The sequence below is a fragment of the Chionomys nivalis genome, chromosome 1 (genome assembly GCF_950005125.1).
Source record: "Chionomys nivalis chromosome 1, mChiNiv1.1, whole genome shotgun sequence".
NCBI lineage: Eukaryota > Metazoa > Chordata > Mammalia > Rodentia > Cricetidae > Chionomys > Chionomys nivalis.
The window spans coordinates 184,733,793-184,754,465 of NC_080086.1; the positions used below are offsets into that span (position 1 = coordinate 184,733,793).

General features: G+C 41.2%; 1 protein-coding gene across 7 annotated transcripts in view; it reads right to left on the reverse strand.

Annotated features, from left to right (window-relative positions):
- The window catches only part of St7 (suppression of tumorigenicity 7), a 243,285-nt gene that overhangs the window by 93,499 nt on the left and 129,113 nt on the right, over positions 1–20,673 (reverse strand). For all 7 annotated transcript variants that reach the window (XM_057769147.1, XM_057769138.1, XM_057769157.1 and 4 more), the window contains exons 2-3: positions 18,775–18,857; positions 6,082–6,241 (exon numbers count right to left, since the gene is read on the reverse strand). In XM_057769147.1, coding sequence (XP_057625130.1) covers positions 6,082–6,241; positions 18,775–18,857 — 243 coding nt within the window. The remainder of the gene's footprint in view (positions 1–6,081; positions 6,242–18,774; positions 18,858–20,673) is intronic.

Sequence of the window (20,673 nt, forward strand, 5' to 3'; positions counted from 1 at the left end):
ATCTCCCGTCTCTGGGACCCGGGCTGTTGCTTATGGGCCTCAGATCCATAGCCGTCGTGTTCCTGTGGCATTTTGTAAGCATCATAGTTTAAATAAAATGCTCATATAAAGAAAACAATTTTGGATAACGTTCATTCAACAAATTTTGTTGCTACAAATTCTTGCATGGAACACAAAGAGGAATTAGTGAGCGTGAGTTGTAAGGCCATTTTTATTGGCTTGCATCAGAGGTATTGTGAGGTAGCTAAATCTTTTCATTCAAAGGTTATACATTTCTCACTGACCATTTCTGACAACATCAGCTCCACCAAATAATATATTAACCCTGAAACAAGTCTTAAATATATGCATAGTCACTAGAAAGTAAAGCCATTACAGGCTTTTTCACCATTTAACTAGAAATCTAGTCTGTATTAGAATATAATTTTTAATGCCAAATGATTTTGAAAAGATGACTAGGGAAATCACTTTCAGGCCATACATTAAATTTTGGCATGTCTCTGTCTATCTATTTATCCTCACCGAGACTATTAGCAAGCAATCCCAAAGGTCCCTAATGCATAAAAGTTCCTAACTTTACAAAGGGAGACGTGCACTGCAAGCTCTGAAAGGCTTGGGTGTAAAAGTCACTGACCATGCAGCCATATCCCTGAGTGGTGGCATTCTCCCAGATCTATTTATAAAGTTAGTTTATCTGGGAGGCACTGCTATGTAAAAAGCTGTCCACTGATTGGTATTTCTGCGTGGCCTCATTTATTTACATAATATCCCGTGAAACTGATATTACTGTTATTCCCATGTTTTCAGATTAAGATACCAAGGTTTATTTAGGAAAGTTAAATGGCAAGCCTTAGGTCACTGACTGTGAAAGTTATAGAACTAGAGCAAACTGGTTGTCAACCATTGCCACTAAGCTGCTTTTAAAGTCATTTAATGTCCTGTCATAAATCCTGTCATGGACTGTGTTAGAGTATTAATACTACTGTCATTAAGGTTTTTGAAGCCAGTTGTCACTCCATTGATGTGGGATTTTCCTCTGTATGCTGTGATTACCATTGATAAATAAAGGAACTGCATTGGACCTATAGCAGGACTATAGGGGAACAGAGCTAGGCGGTGGGGGGGACTAAGCTGAATGCTGGGAGAGAGAAGGCGGGGTCTGGAGAAACCATGTAGCCCCGCTGGACACAGACACCAGAACTTTAGCCAGTGAGCCACAGCTATGTGGCTATACACAGATTAATAGAAATGGGTTAAATTAATATGTAAGACTTGGCCAATAAGAAGCTAAAGCTAATGGGCCAAACAGTGATTTAATTAGTATGGTTTCTGTGTGATTATTTCGGGGCTGAGCAGCTGGGAACCAACAAGTGGGCCCTCTTTACAACACTCCATAGATTAAACTGACCTTAAAATTTTCAATTTTCCTGGCTTTGCCTACCTAACACTGAGATTACATGTGTGAGCCAACAAGCCCAACAATAATCTTTCAGTTACTTATTAATTACTTAATTACTGAATTTCAGTTACTTATATTAACTTTGGCCTTATAGCCCTTACAGTCACTGGAGCAGTCACGTAAAGTATCCAACTAGTCCTTAAGACCTTGGATTCATATGGTTGTGCACACCTACCTGAAATCCCCAAACTCTGGAGGGAAAGGCTGAAGGACTCAGAGTTTGAGATCACCCTGAGATATTGGAAAGCACTGTTCAAGAAGAGGGAAAAAAGGGGAGCCCAGAAAAGAACTCCCCAGGTGTGTTGGTCATGGCATGTATGCCTCCTCAGATTTAAAATGGACATAATAATAGTCATCTGCTTAGTGGGGTTATTATAAGGATTAAGAATGGTAATATCACTTAAAACTGATTGCAAGTACTAAAAGTGTTAAATATTATCAGACCTCCATGGATTTATATGAGGAAAATAGTTTAATTGTGGGGATTTGCCATTTATGACAGTTTTAGGACTTTTTAAACTTTCCCCAAGTTTGTTATTTCCAATGCTTCTTTGTTGCCCTTTTAAAAGCAGTACTTGAACTGCCCCTAATGTTCCAATGAACATTAATTTAGAACACAGAATATATATTTATACAGCATGATTAGATTTAAGTAGAAATTAGAATTTTTATAATGAGGATTTGAAATATATTGTGAAAATCAGTAAGATAGCGATGAGATGGCTTGGACAGGAAGCCTGGTGGCTGTGTCAGAGCTGTCTGGAGGTCCAGTTCTCCTCAGGCTTGTTAAAGCGTCTCAGAGTGGCTGAGCTTGATTTGGCACCACTGCTCACAGAATGGAGCAATTGCACATTCCCATATCTATCTGGCAAGAGACACATATGCAAACCTTGTCTCTATGATATTATGTTTGAGAACAAGAATAAATTATCAAAACATGTTCTGCTAAAGCCAAACTCTAGGTCTCAGTGGGCTGTGAGAATCCCTTCTCTCAGGAAGAAGTTGGCCACATTTTAAACCGTGTGCATCACCAACTCAAGAACTACTCTGAATTAATAAATGACAGTAAAATGCATAGTGATGTGGCGAAATATGTCAGCAGAATTGATCAGAAACCATACATTTGGAAGAAACAAGTTCAGTTCCCAAATAAAGTAAAATAAAACAAGAATGTCCACAAACATAACCAAACAAGATGAAGTTTGACTAAAGTAAGGAACTGTACATCAACCATGTTTCTCCCCTGAAACACACAGATAACAGTCACAGAACAATACAAAGAAGTCTGAATTCAGTCCACTTTGCAGAGATAGGGGCTTTAAATTCATTCACAGCCTGCCCTGTTTTCCCAGTGCTCACACCACCACCTTCATCCAGATCACCATCAGCTGGCCATGTCTGCAAGATTTCAGTCACATCAAATCATATTTTAAGGAAAAGACTCCAACTAGTTTTCACATGGACCAATGCTTATAGCTAATGGTTTCATTTCATTTTTAGCTTTGTCCGTGATTTTATTTTTCAAATAATGCCCTTAGACTCCTTTGCCCACATCTATGGATTTTACTTGCCAGGTTACAGTCCATGTAAAGTCCAGTGAAGAAGTCTGTGGCGTTTTAAGGAAATGACATACTCTACCCTCTGTTAGGAATTCAATAGCCTTTTATTAGGCTAAAGCAATAAGAAATTTAAGACAACCACACCTATTTTAAGGAAATATATGAATTATTTTCAGATCTGGACCTTTTTTCTCCTATATACTGAGCTGAAATCAGACTATAAATAGAAAGTTATCAATAATAAAGATAATTGCAGATAAATGTATTTTTCTAGTACTTTCCTTATTCAGAAATAAAAACCTGCCAAGCATGGTAGCTCTTGCCCATAAATTCAGTATTCTAAAGGACGAGAGAGGAGGACTATAGGGAGTTAGAGGCTATCCCTGGCTACAGTGAATTTCAGGACAGCCTAGGAAGAGACTGTCTCAAACAAACAAAAAGTATGTGCACACACATGCACACAACAGTCAACACAAGAGAATATAAAGTGATGTTAATTCCATGTATCTGGTGTTTCCATACCTGCATACATGTTTGTCATACTGAGTTAGCCACATATTCATACCTAAATACACTTAGACAAAGTAATTTCCATTTCTCTAAAGGTACCCATTTAAACATTGATGTAAAATAATGTCATATATGATATATATATATATATATATCATGTTTTATATATATATATGTAATTCAGTAAATTAATAGAAACTAGATGCAAAGTAGTAAACACTAGTGGAACTGAGTCAGTAATAATAATCAAAACTTTCATCTTAGACTGGTAAAATCCTCATACATGTAAACCTGAGAATGCCTATGGCTATTATTTTTTTTAGTATATTTTTATCTTTTTATTCTGTTGTGTTTGGTTTGATTTTGAGACTGGTTCTAGACCAGTCTTGAACCCATGGACTCAACTGATCCTTTGGTATTTGCCTCCCAAGTATCTGGGGCTACAAATGTATACCTAGATGAATATATTATTTAAAAGGATTTGAGTCTTTCTGACAGATGATAACATTGAGATTCACTAATAAGTCATGCATCTACTAAGAAAATTCTAATGATGGCCCAGCAGGATTGCTTATCAAACCTGATAACATGAGACTGATGCATCCCTAGAACCCACCTACAAGTAGGAGAGATTTGACCACAGAGTTGTCCTCTGACCTTCACACATAGGCTGCGTACACATCTTTCCACCCCAATTATACACACACTTGATGATAGATAAATGTAAAATGTAAGAAATGTTACCAAGGAGAGAACCTGGACTTCTGCTGTAGGAATTCCTACCGCCAGTAGCCTGTAAGTTACCCGTCCACTTGGGCGAGGCCTCATACTATTTATGTCAATGTAAAGTGCAACAGGTCTCTTTTCTGGCTGTGGGATTCAGTTGCTGTTCCCTGTTCCAGCAGAGGATTGTGATCTGTGAGTCTACCCCACATAAATAACCCTCTATTATACTCAATTCTGAGCTAGTGTGGGATTTCTTTTAAATGTCCTTCTTCAGGCTTTTTATTGAATTAAGAAATGTCAAGTGCTTTAAGTTGTGCAAGGAGGAAAGAGGGGCTTCCGTGCAAATATAAATGTAAGCATTTAAAGATCTTAAAGGGGCATGCTCTCTGTTTGCAATCTGCTAGTTCTCTGTTCCATGCAAATATACAAAAATTAAGTTCGCGTCAGTTCTGGAGTAATCACAACAGTTACAAAGTGACAGCAATTACCTGCCACTCCTTATGTGATAATGACTAGATGGTCAAGATGATCTTCTTTAGAGCAATGAGCCACAATCCTCTGCATTGCTGCCTAATGCACTCTCTTGCTGTACTGGGTCTCTTTCTGTCCAGAAGGTAGGTGAGTTTACAGAGGCGGAAACAATGTTAGTGACTGCATGGTGCCACTTCTCACGTGTGTCCATTAGAATGCAGTAAGCACATAGTGGGAGCTGCCCAGTACCTTCCATGCCAGGCTGCAGAAGCAGGGACTAAAAGCACTGTCCCAACAGCAGGAACAAAATGTTCCTTGGTGCTTACAGCCCAGCTAAGGAAGTTATACAATCAGATTGACTTGTAAAAGAAAAAAAAAATCTAACCTAGCTCCCGAATGTCTTCCTTTCATCCTTCAAATCTCAGACCTAAAGGAATCTCAGCTCTCGGATCGGTTGGGAATCCCCACCTTGCTTTTCCATAGCACTGTATATACATCTAGTGCAATCAGAACCCATATCATTTTGTTTCCTCAAATAATACAATGGAGATGAGGGCAAGGGCATCAACTGTTTAATTCATTAGAACCAATAGAAACCAGGCTCGTGATAATTTAGAAATTGTTTACCGAGTTGACCTAAGAAATTGGATGCTTTCCTCTTCTTTAAACTCGTCTGCTTATTGACTTTCAAAAATACAGCAGACAATTGTATAGTTAATACACGATAGATGCTACAAAGAAACACCCCCAAACAAAATGCTATTTGATAAATGTCCCTAAAGGTAAAATTATCAAAGTTCCAGAAAGTAGAAGCGGTATGTATGTCTACTGGAAAAGGCATTTGACTTTGGCAGTGACAGATGAACAGAGGAACAGAAGAAACATTTTAGGTCAGGTCCTCCTAAGGAACATGGCAAGCACAGCACCGAAAAGTAAATTGAGACAGAGCAGATCTGATGAGCCGGGTTACACACATTCCTGCGCTCAGGACCGAGAACGTGGTTTCACCATCACTGCAACAGGAAAAGTCGTGAAATCAGGTATAGTCAGACTCAACATTCAGCCACCACTGTGGAGGAAAATGTGATTGATGAGTACTCTATATGCTATTCTATATACAACATATACTATGTGCTTCAAGTCAATGCTATTAGCATTTGTTATGTTAACGCTAGTGGAAGCAAAAATAAAATTAATAGCATACACATTTCCTGTCGTCAGGATGCTTGCAGCTACTTCCCTAATACAGCTTCCTTCAGTCCCTTGAAATTTAAAATATTTTTCTCTGAAACATAATCTTTTAAAACAGTTTAGCTGTGTTAATTTCACAAGAATTTTGTAAGAGACGTTCCATACCTGAGACACTCTGCCTGTTGGAATCTGAGTCCCCATTACTGGAATTAGAATTATTGGAAGAGTTGTTGTCAACCCCTCCCAGAAGGGGGCGCAAGTGGCTTACTGAGACTTGCTCAATGAAAGATGTTCCATACTTGCGAAAATACCACCATTCAAATATCTAGAACAAAAAAATAATGTGTGTTTATGACCTGTTTCCATTTTGTAATTTCAAGATACATTCCTCTAATATATGTTTGCTATTTCTTTTCTCATTTCAAATAATGTTTATTTCAGTGTAAAGGTAAAAGATTTGAATAATTAACACCAATAATATTTAAAAGTTAAAAATTAGTTAAAAATGGTTGTTCTCTGCTGAAGAATTGTTTTCAAAAAGAATCTATAACTACAATGACAGATAAAAGAATATTGTTAAGGTATATTCCAAATTTCCTCTAAGTCGATACAATATTCAACTAACAAAATCATCTTACCTGAAAGACAACGCTAGAAATACATATGGATATGACAATTTTCCCAAAATAAGCCTCATAAAAATTTTAAATTCTTGACATTTTATATTTTTGTAAAATGATACCCACTATTAAAAACTTATGTTTTAATTATAAAAGTAAGACTTCTTTTGAGAAATGCTGGTTTTAGCAAACAAAAAAGTGTGAGGGGGTCAGAACTAGTGGCATGCTGCTTGAGAGACTGAGCAAGAGAATCACTTGATCTCAAGAGTTCAAGGTCAGCCTGAGCATCATAGTGACAACTGATCTTAAGAAGGGGGGAAATGGTCATTTTATGCATGGAAGGTACTCAGTTCCTGAAACTACAGCCCCTTCCTGCTAAGTGCTATACAACAAGCATTTGCTGTATATCATGAATGTTTCTTAGTTCAAAAGCTTCCTGATTGTTTTGAATTTGAAAGAAGAGAAGTAATTGTCCTTAATAAAAGACAACCCAGGAGTTTGAGCCCAGCCTGGTCTACAGAGTGTGCTCCAAGACAGCCAGGGCTACACAGGGAAACTCTGTGGGGTAGGGAGAAGAAAAGAAAAGGAAAAGCTGCTAGCCAAACACGGTGCCCAGACCTTAATCGAGGTTAAGTTGGTCATAAGTTCAAGAACAGTGAGATCCTGACTCAAATGCACAAAAGGCCAGGTAAGGTGACTCACACTTATAATCACAGCAATAATAACAGAAGCTGAGGCAAGAGATCTGTCATGAGTTCCAGGACAACTTGGCTACAGAAATAAATAAATAAATAAATAAATAAATAAATAAATAAAGCCAGAATAACTACACACCTGAGTCTCAAAGGATAGTTGTGCTATTCTTTATAATATACAACGTACAATTAACATAGAATTAAATATGCTTATGTCATTGTTTATTTTATTAAAAACATTTCATTATCTGCTCTGGAACGGACATTGGGCTATTATTTAAAAATTGATGTTTTTCTCACTTACGTTTTACTAAATTAAAACAGGAAAGCCATCTATGAATACCAGAATGTTTCCAGTCATATATAGGATACCTTGATTTAATTACAGGGAGTTACTTCTCACATTGCAACGCTTGAGGAGAATGTCGTTTGAAAGGTCTGTGGATGTGAGACTAATTAGCATGAAGAAGGAAGAAAGCTCAAAAATCATGAATGTCGTGAACGCAAAGGTCCTTGTGCCCACAGATCTCCAGGGAAACCAGGAATAGTAAGCATACATGACTGTCCTCTCGCTGGAAAAGATATAAATGCGCTTTTCCACTGAGAAAGCTGGGAATTGGAGGTGATTAATACTCTGGTGATCTGCATTACCTGAAAGACAGGACCAGGCCATATCAAGCTCCCACAGCCAGGACCTGAGGTAGTTAGTATTCCTAATAACCCTTATGTTATCTGTGTAGCCAGGGGCTCCCCAAGCTCCCAGAACCAGGACTGGAGGTGACTAATAGTGAAAATGACTTCTACAATGTCTGTATGACTGAGACCACACCAGATACTTCCCTAGGCCCTTAAGCTAAAACAGGTAGCCTATCTCTAGAACACATCTTCTTGGAAGAAACATGCCTTGAGTTGAGTTTCAATATAATTATGCCTCCTTGTAAACTGGAAATTATATTACACTAGGAAATTTTTCCCCCAAATTTACTATCTTTAAATGTGCTGGCAATAAACGTCCTGGCATCAGACTCTCTAGTCTACTGCATGCTGATGAAGTCGAGCTACACAGAGATTTCATTCCCATCTCTTTGCAGTACAGATCTTGCTGTCAGCAGTGATGCCTGCAGGGACCCACACACATAAATATACAGATTATCGATCCACAAATATGTCTATAGTTCCAAGTGAGTTATGTGATTTATTTGTATACCAGTACCTTCAACCATAAAATGGAAATCATATTTATATTCAAGAGTCCTCGATTTCCATACCAGCTCACTGTAAAGCACCCACTTCAGTGTCTGGCCAACAGTTCTCAAAAGTGCTAACAAAATTACCACTCATTATGTAAATGACTTGTACATCATACATCCCAAGGATGGCACCTCTCTGAGTCCTGCGGAGAGGTGCCCTCATTTTGTTAGCTGTGTAGCAATTTCCTCCAGAACGAAGCGTTTCTTCCTAAAGGAAGATGGTTAAACGTCAGATGTTCTAACTTGAGGTGAAACATTGCATCTTCAGGCAAGCTCACTGAAACCTAGGAAGCAAATGACTCAGGAGCTGCAGGAAGCTTCACAGCACTAGTTTCCCTGGGCCCCTCATTCCTCATGCCCACATAAACACTAATGATTGCTGAGAGACACTGTCAGACCAGGCAAGCTGCCTGGAAAGGACACTCTCCAGTCTGTCAAGCTGCCTGGAAGGTATGCAGTGTGCTTCTGGTGTCCAGGTTTTGTGAGCCATAACCCATGCTTAGTGTGTGAGGTCCTTCTGTCTGTGTGTTGCTTTTCTTGGTTAATGAATAAAGAAACTGCCTTGGCCTGTTGATAGGGCAGAACTTAGGTAGGCAAGGATGAATGAACTGAATGCTGGGAGAAAGAAGCGTGGAGTCAGGAAGATGCCATGGATTCACGGCTGGAGATAGATGTGCTGAATCTTTGCCGGTAAGCCACTGCCACGTGGTGATACACAGATTAATAGAAATGGATTAAATTAATATAAGAGTTAGCCAATAAGAAACTAGAGCTAATGGGCCAAGCAGTGATTTAATTAATACAGTTTCTGTGTGGTTATTTCAGGGCTAAGTGAGCCGGATAGCCAGGACAAACAAGCAGGCCCTTCCTCCTACACATGCTGAGCTGAGTTTTTGGTGATGCAACTGCCTTTGAGTCATTCCTGCTCCATAAATTAACCTCTCACCTAAGCAACCCCAGAAGGTTCCTTAGTTTAGCAAGCTTGACTTACATAGTACCCCTGTTGGCCTGTCACTGAGGCCGTGTCTGGGGTGAGCAAATGTTTCCACATTTCCCCAAGAATAGTGTTGTGCAATCCTAGTCCACAGTAGGTTAGTGCAGCATCTTAAATGTCACTGGCGTGTTAACAGAAAGCACTGTGACAAGGTATACTCAACTACAGTACTGAGCAGCCAACAAAGCCTCAATTACAAGAGGACAAACATTCCAAGACCCCCTCATCCCTGGTCACAGATTGAAACACGGGCAGTGGTTCTCAGTTGGTAGCAATGAAATTCTTGCTCTGCTTCCCCCTGTGCTATGCTATTGGAACACCTACTATGCCATAGCCTGCTCATTTCATCCCACAGCGCCAAGTATTCCTACCTACCCAGGTCATAAAATCAAGTCCCCGCCCTACAAGTCCATGCTGCAGACCCACAGTGCCTCTGACGTGCCAGTATCCACTGCATATACAAAACCTTGAGATTCAGATTCCTGAGTTCCTCTAGCAGAACCATAGATCAGCTCTAAAATGGCCCTTAAGGAACGATGTAGGGAATCCACTTACAGATGAGGAACAAAGCTGTTCAACAAGATGCAGTAGTCTGACCTAGATTGCAAAGCTAATGAAATTCTTGCTTAGCCTGAAGGCCCAGCTTTCTGCCACTCTTTCTAAACCTCTTTATTAAATAAAATTTAAAAAAATAATAACAATGCTTCATTTAAACCAGAATTGACACACAGGCAGCCCTTCAATTCCCTCTGACAGTATGTCTATTCTTAGTTGTAAAAACCAATTCAGAAGCAGTCTATCAAACGTGACCAGATAATTCAGCCCAAGAGGAAAATTACTTCAACATTTTCATTAGAACAAAAGACAACCCTTCTCTCTAGACCTTCATACCTTTTCAGTGCAGAAAGACAGACAGACAGGTTACTAAGGAAGTTGTTTGGGGGCAGGGAGCTGTGTCTTCCCAAACTTGTCATTAATCCATACTACTATCCCATCTGTATAGAGGGGACACTAGAATCAAGAATGGTCCCTGTCTTTATAGTGCGTTTCAAAGGAAAAGGAAAAAGGAAGGACTTGCAGCTGTCCCAAATGTCAAACCAAGCCCTTTAATTTGAGGTATTAGCAAAAGAATCTTCCACGTATTCCAGAACTCATCAGACGTGGAGGCAACACTCTGCAATATTTTCAAAGTGCTGAACAGATCCATATGGGCAGATGGTGTTATTTAAGGCAGACGTATTTGGTGTCACTTTTGAATACATTTCCCTGGTGCATACCGACACTGTAAACAGTAAAGCACTCATAAACAAATTCAGATTTTAAAACAGTTCTTAGACATGCTAGTTTAGCGGCCCTGACATACTGAGAGGCAGGGGTAGTCTCTCGAGTCTACCAAATAACTTAAAGAGTTTAAAAGGTAAAATTATGCATTTCTTAGCTTTAAAACCTTAACTCTCTACTACTCTACTCTAGCCGTGTACCATCCCTACAGTAATACAAATTAAGTAGGATGAGAATTGAAACCATCAATGGGGTGTGGTATTTAGGAAGCCAAAGTTGAATCTACCTAGTTAAGGGCAAACTTACCCTTTGCTGAAAGCTAGGATCAATGACCCTGGCTGGTTATCTGGATTCTCTGGGGCTTTTTCTGGGGTGTGGTCAGGTCAGGGAGAACCCAGTTAGCACTGGGAGGGGAAAGAGAAAGCAGTGATGAGAACGGTAGATGGAGAGCTGAGAGTAGAATCGTAAAGGTTTGGGGGTTGTAGGGGTTTTTGTTTGCTTTTGCTTATTTTAAGAAAGGCTCACATACATTTTTGAAAGGGAAAAGAAACCATGAAAAAAGAAAATCTGAAGATGTAAAACTATAAATGACCAAGAGACTTGATGCCAAGATCCCAGGAACCTTAGCCATCCTCCCTTGGCAGGAAGGTTACTGTGTATGTGAGTGCACACATGAGTATGCTTTGGGGTGTGGAGATGGGGTGTGTGTGTGTGTGTACGTGTGCGTGTACGTGTGTGTATTGTATGCCTGTGCATGTGGGTAGACTCACTCATGTGTATACACATTATTTTCTTGAATTAGCAAAAGCAGATCACCTGAGCATATGAGATAAACCAAGGCAACTGACGAGCACTGCCGTGATATCTATAACTATTTTTAATTTCCTTTGAATTCTTGTGTGTATTCTTCTCCATCATACCCACAGACCCTTTCAAAACCCCATCCACACAACTCCTCAAGACTGACAGTAACGAAAAAGAAAAAAGGAAGGGAGGACGGACCGGAGAGAGGGAGGAGTAGGAGGAAGGAAGGCATGAAGGAAGGAAAAGAAAAAAGAGCAAGCAGCTCTCATGTGTGCTGTGTTTATAAATACTGCACAGCTACTGTGTGGGGTAGGCCTCCCTCCTGCTTCCTAATGCTCAGCCAATCCCTCATCAGCCACCTGTTTCCCCAAACAACTGTGGCAGCTCTGTGTAGAACCAACACTCATACCCGCCAACCCCCATTTCTGGGCACCTGCTGCAAAGACTAAAAGAGGCAGGAAGATGAGGTATTCTTCAAGGTCAGAAGGCCTCCTACGTGCATATATACTCACTGGGTAGGATTTTCTACTGTAACATTCATTAATGTGGCCTGGACTTGAGGATCACTCCCCTGGGGCTAAAGGGTAGCCATGTACTAAGAATGGGAAGGATTTCCTGTAGCTCATACTGTGATGGTACCTGTCCCTAAGACTCTACATATTCTGATTGAGGCAGTCCTCAGAATCCAAAACAAAATCCCTAGATCATTCTGATTCAGCTAATTCATGCACTCACTGTATTATCTGTACCGTCAACTGCTAACCATGGTGTCCAAGGCATAGAGAAGTAAAGAAAGACACAAATATGGGGAGCTGAAGAGATAGCTCAGTGGTTAAGAGCATTTATCACTTTTGCAAAGGACCCAGGTTCGGTTCCCAGCACCCACATGGTAGCTCCCACCCATCTGTAACTCCAGTTCCAGGAACTTAAATCCTTCTTCTGGCTTCTGAAGACACCAGGCACAACCATAGTAAACATAAATTTTGGCAACTCTCTCCACTTTAGAAAGGAAGAGGACAATAAATGATTACATAATAAAATACAATAAACTATGCTAAGTGTTGGTCTGTGTTCTAAACTGGCCACATCTGACCTAATCTTCGTGGCCAAACAGGAAAAAGAAAAACTCTCTCCTCCTAAAAACACTGTAGTCTTCCACTCTACCGCAGGCCTCCTTTACAGACCAGATTTTACTTCTCTTTTCCATTCCCTCACTCATCTATCTGATATCCTCTTGATCCATTTCTCTGAGTCTGTGAAAATGAAAAATATCGACTTCTCTAACCTGCTGGTAGCCACCTTCCCAGTCAGCACTTTACTGAGGGCATAATGGCATGGCAAAGCCGTGGACAGTGCATGTGGTGGTGTGGGTGTGTGGGGGAGATGCCCTCCCCCATCAACACCCAAGGCAAGCAGAACTGGTCCCAGGGCCCATGAGCTTCAACATTCAGGAGAACAGACCCAGCACCGCACCTGGGCAGCACAATAAAGCCAATCCCATAGGCAGAGGTGTGGTGAGCCGGCCCCAAAGTTGTGAGCATAGGAGAGCTGTTCCCATTGCTCAGCTGTCACGTGGCAGCATGGGCCTGGGAGAGATGCCCTCCCCCGCCCCAGCCCCCACCCTCTACCCATCAATGCCTGAGGCAGGTGGGAAAGCCGGTCCTGAGGTCATAAAGCAGGAGAGTTATTCCTACTTCAGCTGCAGCACTCAGGAAAGTGGGTACTACTCCACACTTGGGCAGCACAAAGCTGACCCTGAAGGTGTAGGTGTGGGAGAACCACCTGATGATGGGAAAGCAGAACGGGCCCCACCCCTTGCTCATTGCTTCAAGAGGTAAACTAGCCAGGGTAATGCTCACTCTGGTGGTTAGGAAAAGGGAAAGCTGGTGGGCTGACCAACCTGTAACTACCCAGGCCCAGAATCAGGGTTCTCTGTTGGCCCACCCCAATATCCATCCCATCTGTGATCTGCTGGAACATATGAAAGGTCCAGTCCTGCAGACCCAAAGTTGCGGGATCTCCATGACAGGACAACGATAGGATAACCCAGAGGAGTCCCAGTGAGGGCCAGCATCGATAAAGTAGCAGAAGCCAGAGGCCTCGAACCACAGACTCTGCAATGAACACCTGCAAGTAAAGATACATGGATAAAAGGGTTTACTGCGTGCATGACTCACTGTGTCACACCACAGCTTCCATGATGAGATTGATTGTATTCATTTTTTTTCCTCTTAAATTTTATTTTATTTGGGGGAATGTTGCAAGGGCAGAGGGTGGATCCGAAGGGATGGGCTGGAGACGCATGGTGTGAAAGACACAAAGAATAAATAAAAAAAGAAAGCTAAAAAAAATTATGGAGAATGAAATCCTATTGTCACTCCACAGGGCTGAGCAAACCTTTCCGGATGTCTGGTCCTTAGGTGTGTTCTGGTTTGCACTGGGTATCTTCTGCGTGTTCTGGCTCTAGCCCTTCAGTTGCACAGCTTGCCAGCTTACCCATCTGTGCTTTAATGCACATTGGAAAAGATAAATGGCTGTACCTATCTTCCTGTCTATCGCTAGTTTATCTTCTTCAGTTTTGCTGTGTCTAATTGTTAATCCAATCAAATTCTCTTCTTCACAGATCCTGGCTAGCATATATATGTCCGTGTCCACGTCCTTTTCTTTACTTTGTTACTTATTCTAACTTTTAAAAGTATGCCTGGCATGCTTTTTTACACCTTTCCATATATCATATATGTACATTATATATACATAAAGGCAGAGGGGCAGATCTATACACAAGTTAATACAGATACAATGATCCATGTATAAATTTCAATATCATATACAGCAATTTCTCAATCAATAGTTTGAGGAAATTAAGGTGATTATTTTCTCTACATGCCCACCTTTCTATTTAAAAGCAAAAACAAAAGCCCAATATTTGGTCTTTTGAAGTAAGCATTGCCTGGAGGTGCTGCTTGTGCAGACTGGACACACCTTGATAGCAGGTACAGAATGGAGCTGGCAGGCTCAGTGTATGACTTCTGGGGCAGGAGTCAGCCTATACAAGGGAAAGCCCGTGCTGGCCAGGCAAAGAGGCTCCATGAAGTCAAGCAGGAAGAGGCTGCCTGCATGGGAGTGGCCACTAGGAACCACAGAGAAGAGCATGTGAGACCCATAAAAGGGCAAATTCACCACCTGTCTAAACTAGTCAGGAAAAACTACCAGTCATATATGTCTAGTCAAATATGTATCTATTTTTAAAGAAATTAAGGTAAAAGCAGCTTTTGCCAATTTTTATTGTTGCTTTGTTTTTCGAGATAAGGATTCTCTGTAGCTTTTGGAGCCTGTCCTGGAACTCTCTCTGTAGACCAAGCTGGCCTCAGACTCACAGAGACCACCTGCCCCTGCCTCCCGAGTGCTGGGATTAAAGGTGTGTGCTACCACCGCCCGGCTGTTTCACTCTTCACAGTGGAAATAGAAGGCTTTTGTTTTTATCTGTCTTCTTAAAAATTAAATGGCATGGCGATTTCTGATCCTAGCGTAGGAGTCTCAAGGGTCTGAGACAGCCAGTTTCCCAGGAGCAGCTCTGTACTCTGAGTGTGTGCCGGGCACCCATTGCTGAAGAAAGCAGCGAGCTGTCTCCCTGATGCCTGGAAGCAAACTGCTTGACATTTCATGCACACAGCCATATTGCAAAGCATCTAACTCTCTCCTCCTGGAAATGCACTCAGAAGAAAAAACAGTGGCAAGCATAGAAACCTCACCCCAAATCCATGTTAAAGCCAGCAGAGCTGAGTCCCTAGAGGCAGTGTGATAGACACCACGGTCAACCATCTCTAAGAAAGGAACCTGGGACGATCAATAGCTATGACTGCCCACTACAGCTATGCCCTCAGAAAAGGCCAATATACTGTAGAAAGACCATTCATATCCTTCCTACATGACAAGGTTTCTCTGTTCTAGATATTTCATCAGTCCTGAATGGTTTTTGCTTCTACCATGTAGCCCAGCAATGACCATGCAGCTTCAGCAGCTGCATCCAAACACAGGAGAATGTGGCCAGCCCCGGTCTGCATTAGCCACGGAGAGGCCCAGGGAAATCCCTTTACTGGCGGGTTCTTCAACCAGCCCTGAGTCACCAGAAAGAAAGGAAACACCCTCCACAGAGACAATTAATTTACAGCCTGCAAAGCCCCAGCAAGAGCCTTCCAGAATGAGATGCAGAAAGGCCTGCAGGCAGCAGCCTGGAGGCAGCTGGCACTTAACTGGATAGGCAGTGAACTGAGTGAAGAAAGACAGGTGACTGCCGTGTAAGACAGTCTGGGTTCACTCCTGCTCTGCCCTTGGCCCGCTATGGAGCCCAAAGACAGTTAATGATGGGTCTGGCTTGAGGCACATAGAAAGGGCAGCAGCAATTGTGCTACTGAGCAGAGGAAAGGAGAAGCTGGACTCAGTGCCAGGCACAGCAAGCATCACGCAAGCAGGCTGGGTTCTCAACGGAACCTTCTGAGAACAGGAACATGTGGACAAAACTGCCTTTTCCCCAGTCCAGCGCGTTACTGCATTCAGTATAAATCATACCTGCCCCGAGTTTGCCTTCCCTATTTGTTTAATCAAAAGCATTTCAAGGCTATATCATAAAAGAATGTTAAAAATATATTATTTAAAGTGGGCCAGGCGGTGGTGGCACATGCCTTTAATCCCAGCACTCGGGAGGCAGAGATAGGCAGATCTACCTAGGAATTCAAAGCCAGTGTGGTCTAGAAAACAAGTTCCAGAACAACCAGGGCTACACAGAAAAACTCTGTCTCAAAGACACGAAAATTAAATAAATAAATTGTATATGGTAACTATCAGATATTTAAAATACCTGTCTCCACTTCCTGCAACATATACGTGTGTGTGTGTTATAAAATCTCCTCAGAACATACTTAACAGAAATTTATCAAGCAAATAAAAGCATTTTCCATGTCCATGTTGGCAGTTTCCTTAGTCAACTGGCACATCCAGAATGGGAATTTAAAATGTAGATTGGAAGCTTACTTTACCACAAAGAATCCCAAGAGTTTCTTTTCTTTCCTTGAGAAGTCTCAGATTTCCTATATGAAAATAGAAGGCTTGGACCTAATGACCGGGGAGTCCTAGGAAGAACACAAGGTCCTAGAAAGTCCACATTGCTCAGGCCTTGTGCTCTCCCTCCTCAGTCACTGGGACGCTGGGCATGACTCTCTTTTTGCTACTTTCCACTATTACCCATGACTTGTATCCTGGCTATTGATCAGCTCCCAGCAGGCTAAGATAATTCCCTACCTAGCCCCAAGTAGCAAGCATGCAGTCTCCTAATGAAAAACCTTGCATTTAATCAATAAAATTAGAAGCTTTTGGAGTGATTCATTCTTACCCTTTTGCTGTTCAGCTGATTTCCTCCACCCCCGAGGTTTCCTTGCAATGCATTTCCTACTGACTTTGTTCAACCAAGTCATCTCACCATTTTTCTCTGCCCTAAGTCAACATTCAGAGATTGACAAATTATTTTTCTCCTTGTCCTAGTCAGATTCAAACTATCTTCATGTAATTTTATTCTCTTTTTGTTGCTGTTCTGGGCTACCCTACAAGCTCAGTTAAATTCTTGCAGGTGGTGAGCTCTCAGCACAGTAGTTTTCAGATCATCAGGTCTCATGTGCTATTAAAATCTCCTCAGTCTCCAATCACGTTACCAAGGCTGGAAATGCTTGTGGGTTTCTACAGTATCTCTGCTCAGTAAAATAGCACCATTCATAGTCACTATTATTTCCCAAGAGAATTTAACATTAAAAACCAGGAGCAAGCCAATGTTAGAATAAGATACAGTTGTGGGTAGAATAATTAATAACCAACCTCATGGCTTTATGAGCAAGTCTCCATAGCAGCGTCCTGACTTCTCTCAACTTTCCTGTACAGAGATGAGATGTCAGAGATGCATGTGTGGGCCAAGGATGCTTAAGAGGCAGGCAGGGGGCTACACACTACAGTACCTGCCATTTATGGATGGGTTTTAGGAGATTGCCGCTTGTCTCAGGCTGCACCCAGGTTTGGGCTTTCTCCATAGAGTTCTAACTTGGGGTGGCACCTGCTGATTTTCTTGATATCCCAACTCCATAAAGCCAACTTTGCACATTTCACATATGTGTTACAGACATAACAAGTTGAACCTCGATATGCTCTTATCTCAAGAGGATTAGCCCACACTGCCATTTTCTACTTCCACCTGTGTGTAGAATCTGCCTTTCTCCATCTTATGTGCTCAGGCTTCTAAAATCTTTCATTATTCTAGGTAGATGCATTCACTTTGCTCAATATGTTTGTACCCATCTTCCCTTAATGTTTTTCTACTGATAATTTATTTTTATTATTATTAACTCTGTAATCATTTATGTGTGCCTATTTCTATAATAGTTAATAATATTATGCATAGTGAAAAATACCTTTTAAAATTTCTCTCCCTTAAAGATCATTAAATTATGTGAGAATGGTCTCATTGAGTTTAGACAGTCCTATAACGTTCTCTAAAGTGAACTATATTAGGTAATAAAATCTTGCATATCTACAGCCATTAGAGAATTTAAGATAATGAAACTGTACAGGTGATTTTTTTTTTACCTATTTGAGGGTTTTTTAAGGAAGCAATAAAGAAATAAATGTAAACATTGAGAGAAAAGAAGATAAAAAGAGGAAAAGTTTAGGACTGCCACAATCCATGCCAACACATTTAAAAGCAATAAGCAATATTCCTGCTGATATTAAGCCCAATAATCCATTACAATCAACACATGAAGAATGGTCTTAGTTGAACCGAGCCACTTTTATACATCAGCAATAACTACCTATTTGTCTGTCTAACTTTTGTGATGATGGGGACTGAAACCAGGGCTTTATGAATACGATGCAAGTTTTCCACCACTGAGCTACAACTCCAGCATATTTTACATGGTAGGACACTAAAATTTGTCCTAGAAACATCTTCTCTTATTTTGCTTCATATTAAGAGTTCTTTTACCTTTCAACAAAAGAAAGGATTGATGGTCATATATCCAGAGAATGTGACCTGGGTAGGACAAATCTTCTCTTCAGTCCTAAGCAACACGTACACTCGTGCAAGATGAACGCTGAAAATGACCTGTGTACACTCTCCCAGATTCACTAACATACATGCTAATAAGTTTTTAGATCAGATCTCCATCACTTACCAAAATAAGTCCGGATATTAGTGAGGAAGTGCCTGTCAGGGCCACGTAGAACTTCGGTGTTAACGTGTTCAAAAACATGCTCACTGGGGGGGAGAAAAAGGAAAAAGGGAGAAGAATTAGAAAGAATGACTGTACCAGTAAAACTTGCTCTTTGTTTCTTAAGAATATGTGTGCATGTGTGTGTGTTTGTATGTGTCTGTGTTTGTGTGTGTACATGTGTGTGTGTGCATGGTGTGTGTGTGTCTGTGTTTGTGTGTGTGTGCATGGTGTTTGGTTTACATGTATGTATGTATACTACATGCATGCAGTATCAAAGGACAAAAGACAACATCCAAATCCCCAGAACTGTAGTTACAGATGATAGTTGTAGCTGACACATGGGTGCTAGGAACTAAATCCCCACCCTCTGCATGAACAATGAGAGCCGTCTCTCTAGCACCTAACTCATTTATTTTGATTCCTTGTGAAATCACTTGTTTCTGGTGACCAGAATTCCCAGAACCATAGCAAAGTACAACTGGTACATTGATTCAGAGAGGCAGGTATCAGGTTATACCCTAAATGATATAATACCTGCCAGAAAAAAAATGTGCCTAGTAGTACAGTAGTGGTCTGACTGTTAGAGGTGTACCCAACGGTTTTCTGGTTGGATTGAAGCCCGTTCCACAGAAAGGGATTTATGCCTAGTTATTTAAACCTGGTCAGAGGCCTTTGGTTGAGGAAGGCACAGGTCTTTGTTACTGACTGCTATCATTTTGCTCAATGGAAAATTCAAATTGCCTTCTGAAATATTAACATTTGTGTCCATAGATTAGGGCTATTTTCAAACTGAGCCAGATAAATTTCTTTTTGCAGTAGATACCCAGCAATTCGGAGACTCATAACTGGGCAATATGCTGAGAATAAGTAGCAGCTGAGTGTTCATCCTAACTTGGATATTTATTATACCTTCAAAGCTCAGCGTATATCACAGAAAAAAAGAAGGAAGGAAAATAAGGACCAGAAGATGGGGAAGCATGCTGTAAATTCTCTTCTGTGTGGGTCATGACTGCTGCACTCAGGAGCACAAGACCTAGGCAGAGAAACCAGCCAATATTCCCACCTGGGTGTCTGCGTGGGGCATGGGTTCAGGAGGCTCCAACCCTAGTTGGGGTGCTAACTGATAACTGATAGTTGCTAAAGAAGGGTGAGTCTTATATTTTTTGTGATATTTCAGACGTAAGTTTAAAGATGCTATTGGGGTTATTTACTATTTTGAATTAATATTATGCGGTTCTGGTTAGCTGGGGTTGAAGAAAAATTTGTAATTAAGAAGAGATCAGAACCACTAAGTGAAACCTTTGGTTTGCTGGGAGACTCAGTGGTGGTCAACTGGGGCTGAGAAATTATCAGTGATTAAGAAGACACCAGCATTATTTAGGTGAAATCTTCTAGGAAGTGTTTCCTCAGGGTCAGCATACAGCATCTATGGTCCAGATGGAGCCATGGTGATAACTTGTGCTGGTAGCGGAATTTGGGTGCTGTCTGAGTTGAACTGAGTCACTTTTATACACTAGCAATAACTATCTATTTGTCTCTCTGTCTATCTAACTTTTGTGATGATGGGATTGAAACCAGCGCTTCAAGAATATGATGCAAGTTTTCCACCACTGAAGGTATGAAGGGGTCATGGAGAGCAGCTGAGGTTTGGCACTGAGAAAACACCAGCCAAGGCCATGGGTGAAGGTGCAGCCTGAGTGGCAGTTGAAGGCCCAGGGCTGAAGGTCATGCAAAGAGGCTATGGCATCATAAAGAAAGTCCACACTACTGGTGCAGCCCAGTTGCAGCAAGAGACCCCAACATTTAGGAGGTGCCAGTACCATAGCCTGACCACCAAGAACAGCAGCAGTGGTGAAGAGG